At 44.6% G+C, this 5,285-nt stretch overlaps 1 protein-coding gene across 1 annotated transcript in view; it reads left to right on the top strand.

Annotated features, from left to right (window-relative positions):
* The window catches only part of LOC103610260 (CD48 antigen-like), an 8,352-nt gene extending 3,118 nt beyond the window's left edge, over positions 1 to 5,234 (top strand). Inside the window, exons 2-3 of the mRNA XM_008594463.1 lie at positions 2,732 to 2,998; positions 5,091 to 5,234. Coding sequence (XP_008592685.1) covers positions 2,732 to 2,998; positions 5,091 to 5,170 — 347 coding nt within the window. The 3' untranslated portion in view covers positions 5,171 to 5,234. The remainder of the gene's footprint in view (positions 1 to 2,731; positions 2,999 to 5,090) is intronic.
* The last annotated feature ends 51 nt before the right edge of the window (positions 5,235 to 5,285 follow it).

Raw genomic sequence — 5,285 nt, 5'->3', positions numbered from 1 at the left:
AGATAAAGGATGGGGTAGGAGCTATTAATAAGGGTTTTTTTTTTTTTTTTTTTTAAAGATGACCGGTAAGGGGATCTCAACCCTTGGCTTGGTGTTGTCAGCACCACGCTCAGCCAGTGAGCAAACCGGCCATCCCTATATAGGATCCGAACCCAGGGCCTTAGTGTTATCAGCACCGCACTCTCCCGAGTGAGCCACGGGCCGGCCCTTTAATAAGGGTTTTTACCTTTGAGAATGAGTGGGACAAAAACTTTCGGCCTAACCAGTGCCTTTGGAATGAGGACTAGAGCACTGCACTTGGAAGCACACAGACCAGACCTGGGTTCAAAACTCTGGTCAGTCCCATGCCAGCTGTATGATCTTGGAGAAACATCTTAGCACCTATGTTTCCATATTAGTAAGATTCTTTAGCTAGCAAGCAACAGAAACAAATTCAATGTACCTTTACCAAAGGAAATAAAAAAAGAAGAAAAATTTATTTTAAGAAACTAGAACTATTTAAAGCAATTCAAGGAGTTTAGAAGAGTCAGGAAGGGCTGAAGGGGAGGAAGACAGAACCAGGGCCAGTCCAGAGTCCCCAGCCTCAGGAATCTAAACTGTGCCTGTGGATTCCTGCTATTTACATGACTGATCTCTCAAAGCTTAGATTTTTGTACCTCTGAGCTTAAATTCTCCAAGAAATCTAAAACTTAGTTCAGGCATGTGTATCTGATCGAAACATTGGCCAAAAGCATGAGGTTATAAAGCAGAAACATGGTTTCATGGGGAGGCCTCCATGGGTTGGGGTAGGAAGATATCCAAGAGAGGTGTTCACACATATTATAAGGATAATTATATACACCTTTTAGGGTGTTATGAAGACCAAAGTAGATAATGCAAGTGAAACAGTTTTAAAATGCTAACACAATGCAAAGGAAGAGTGTTAGAGAAATCCAGGCCCCACCAGCCAGATAGTCCCCTGCTAAGAGGCCAAAGCCCTTTTCTCACTCACTTCCTCTATGTCTGAAAATTCAGGAGATCCTGGGGACAGGAAGATTCAAAGTCTTTTACAGTGGTGTTCTGATAAACTAGCTGTCTGAAACTAAAAAAGAAAAGAAAATCCCTATTTATATTATTTACCAACTTTGTAATTGCTGTTGTATAAATACTCCTACCATAGTCAATTCCAATGTACTAATGGTTTTACAACCAGGTTGTAAAATTTCTGAATACCTAAAAATTCACAAGCTAGCTTGGTTTCAGCACACCCTTCCTGAGTGTAAGATCTCCAGGATGTGATTAACAGAAGGACTGTTCTTCAGTCCAGACCAGGTACTTCTGATAGTTCGAAGGGGGCATCTTAGAGCCCAACCACCCTAGCTGGCTCAATAAATCCCATCCACAGAGTGTCCAGTATTGTGCTGATCACCATGGGTATTGCAGAAGTGTAAGACTCACGTCTTACACATAGGATAGAACACAGGAAATGGTGAAAACCGATATAAAAATCTCTCAATTAAAGTGTGTAAGGGGAGTTCAGCAATCTAAGAGAGCTTCACGAAGGAGATGGAACTAAAGTTCAGAAGGCTAGATTGGTGGTGCTTCTGTAGTCCTTCCACACATACAACCCAGAGGCAAGCTCTGATCTGGTAAACTTTCTGCCACATTTTAATCCCATGGGGTCTGAGCTACACAGATTCTGCAGGAGTCTTGCCCTTGACCAGAATGCAGAGATTTCAGAGGATTTTAGGTAAACCAGCCTTAGCCAAGGAAGAACCAGATACTGGGATTATCTCTCACCCCATCTGACAGCAGGACAACAGCAGTGATGACAATGTGACCTCTAGCATGTATGCAATACTTACACTCTGCAAAAAGTACTTCTCCATAGACAATGCCATTTTATCTTACTAACATTGTGCTATGAGGTAGAGTCATTCTACAGATGAGTTCAGAAGTGTTAGCTACTTTGCCTAATGTCACTCCACCAAAGTCAAGTTCAGGACTCAGGCTGGTCTCACTTCAAAGCTAGTGTTTTGTCATTTCCATCTCATAACATTCATTCATCATTCTTTAGTCAGATATTCATAGAATACCTGCTATGTGGCAGGCACTATGGCAGGCACTGAGATACCAAAGTTATAACAGACCAGTGCTGTTCATCACTACTGACATGTGCAGGGGTTACATGAGGTTCTTCTCTGTAGCTCTGCCAGTGTCCAGGAGTCTGGACTTTCCATTGGGTGGTTGTGGAAAAGGCTTTGCCGTCAAGCCAGTACCTCTAACCTTGGGACTCTTGCTGAATCAGAGCCTGAAAGTTCTTGAGTGAATTGACTGACCAAGGTGCCAGCTGTGGAGCATTTCTAGAGAAGGGGCCCTGAGCATTGCAAAGGTGGGATACCAAGTCTGACCCAACTGATCTCTTGGCTGACACTGGATTGTTCTTTCTGGTTCACAGATGGTCATAGCCCCATTTTGTTTCTGGGGGCGTGTAATGGACTCTGGCTCCCCCTCCTGGTTCTAGCTTAGCATTACCTCCAAGAAGTAGCTCTTGTGGGCTGAAGCCTCCTGAGGTTGAAGCTGCTCAGTGGCTTCCTCTGTGGGCTTCTCTTTTCTATGATTCTGCCTCCTTGTCATTCAGGGGCCCCTCCCTGGTTCCTTTTGTACTTTGTTGGCTACAGTCAAGCAGTGTAAATGCCTCATAAATGCATAAGTCCATTGCCTCATCTTATAACATCCTCTTCATCTTCAGACCCTGTACCCAAGCCTCAAATAAAAATTGAGAAGACAGAGGAAACAGAGAACAACTGTTATCTGAAACTATCATGTAAGGTACTGGACCAGTCTGTAAACTACACGTGGTATGGGGACTCAGGGCCCTTTCCAAAGGGGCTCCAGAACAGTGTGCTTGAAGTTACCTCTACAAAACAAAACTACTCCAAGTTTTACACCTGCCAAGCCAGCAATCCTGTGAGCAGCAAGAATGACACACTCTACTTCGCTTCATTCTGTACTCTGGGTAAGAAATATCCCCCAGGAAGATGAGGTGGACACGGGACAATTGGTTTTCTTTTGAATGAAGAATGGTGTGGGGATCATCCTCAGCCTCCTGGCACAGAATATGGTGGAGAGTCCTGAAGGGGTCTGTGAGACTTGAGAGATTTGGGTTCTATTCCTGGCTGTGCCACCACCTCTCAGCCAGCTCACCACACCTTGGTGGAGGTCAGTGTTCTCATGTGCAAGGGGCTTTTGGCATAAGATCTCTGGAGCTCTCTTCCCCTCTCCTGCTTTAACAAAGCGTGGTTCTAAAATCTGAGGCCAAAGTAATTGTAGGACAGTCTGAGATGTCAGGGTAGGCAGGGAGAAAAAGGGTGTGGGAGAGCAGTCCAGACATTGTTGAGCAGGTGCACTGTTGAGAAGAGGGCTTTCTGGTAGACAGCCTAAATCAGCCAAGGTAAAAAGGAAGGTAAAAAGTAGATGAGCATGAGAGAGGCGAGTGAGCAGGAATGAGAGCCTTATTCCCAGGTGGAGGTTTATGCTCCCTGATGAAGTTAGAAAGGCAAGCTCTGGGCTCCATATTTCAGATGCCTCTTTGTCTCCTAGGAGGATCAGCTCACTGGAGCGTCACCCCTGGTGCTAGATTAGGTCTACACAGGTGCTACGGTGGGGCAGCTGAGGTCATGGACATTAGAGTTAGTCACACTTGGGGTCAATCCTGGGATTGTCGCTTACTAGCTAAACAAGTTACTTAGCTTCTCCAAGTCATGTCCTTCTTAAGCAAAAGACAAAACAGTTCTTATGTCATGGCAGTATAAGGATTAAATCAGATAGTACATATAACTTATCTAACACAGTGCCTGACAAGGCTCAGTGAATGGGAGCTAAGTTAGGCTCAGTCTCTTCAACTTGGAGACACTAGGGTTAGAGTGACCCCTTAATAAACTTGGATCCCTATCTCCGGCGCTCTGAGCCTGGACTTTCCACACACCTGGAGTCACATCCCTGAACTCTAGTGTACATATTCTTCCTGAATAACTCATACCTGTGGTGTCAACATTACCCTGCGATCCCTGTCATTCCCAGCCATCAGGGATCCTGGCCCCTGAGAGCATTGCTCTTTCTTGGTCTTCCTGGGCTCAATCTGTACTCTTCACCTGTGCCGACTGCTTTAACTCTGCTCCCACACTTGGATGATGGAACCTGTATGTTCTCTATTCTTCTCAACTATCTGATCATGTCTCTTCTAGCCTCTCCTCATATGCTCTGCTCTTTTGCCACCACAGGTCCAATGTGACAGTTTGGTATCTGACCATGAGACCATAATATTCCTTGGCGGTTCCAACACCACCTTCATATCAACAGCACATCCTGAGATTTGAAAAAGGAAGAGGCACAATCCCTGTCCTTTATATAATGGGGGTGACTGCTCATCTACAGAGAGAATAAAAGCAGTAACACATCCATTTTTTGGAAGGGCTAAACCCACTTTGCCACTTTTTAGCCACCCAAATTATCCTAGAAAGCACCCTTATTCTCCCTTCCCTATTTACCACTCATTCCCTTTTTCTTTTGATTTTCTCTTCCCTTCCCTTCCATTCCCTTCCCAATATCTCCTTCCCTAACATCCCCTTTCCTTTCCTATCTCCCTTTCCCATTCCCTTTCTGCCTTCTAGTTGGAACAGATGCTTAGTGGGGAGGAGAAAGAAGGAGGAGAAGTGGTCCTTTCTTCCCTGAAGTCAGCTGCGTATAACATTAAGTGGTCATCTGTCTACACCTGAAGCTCTGCTCTACCTCACTGCTGTTCAGCGTACGGGAGTGGTTCTTTCCCAGGCTCACAGATATGCCAGGGCAACCTTCACAGAACCCAGCTTCATACTTAGAACCCAGCTAAGTCAGTGATATTTAAGGAATTTGTGCACTCTTTATACTTTATATCTGGGGAGACTGAGCTCTTGGGAGGAAGAGGATGTCCCAGGCACACTGGGATTTGATGCAGGGAAGAAGCTCATTTCCCTGCTTTATGAGCTCCCACACCAATGTCCAGTACTTCTGCCCCTTCTCACCACATTAATCAAAACACCTAAGTATTTGGGATTTTCTTGCTCTTTCAGCCAGATCTTCTGGAGTAGCTTGGATTACAACTTGGCTAGAGGTCATGGTGCCCACCGTTCTTGGCATCCTACTCATTTGAGATGAGCTCTTCTGACTCAAGAGTGAAACATCAAGGCCAGAGGATCTTGCCTTCATTATAACCATATTCTTTTTTTTTTTTTTTTTTTTTTTTTTTTTTTTTTTTTTTTTTTTTT

This window comes from Galeopterus variegatus, unplaced genomic scaffold, assembly GCF_000696425.1.
Source record: "Galeopterus variegatus unplaced genomic scaffold, G_variegatus-3.0.2 Scaffold10831, whole genome shotgun sequence".
NCBI lineage: Eukaryota > Metazoa > Chordata > Mammalia > Dermoptera > Cynocephalidae > Galeopterus > Galeopterus variegatus.
This window is presented reverse-complemented; position numbering and strand designations above follow the sequence as displayed.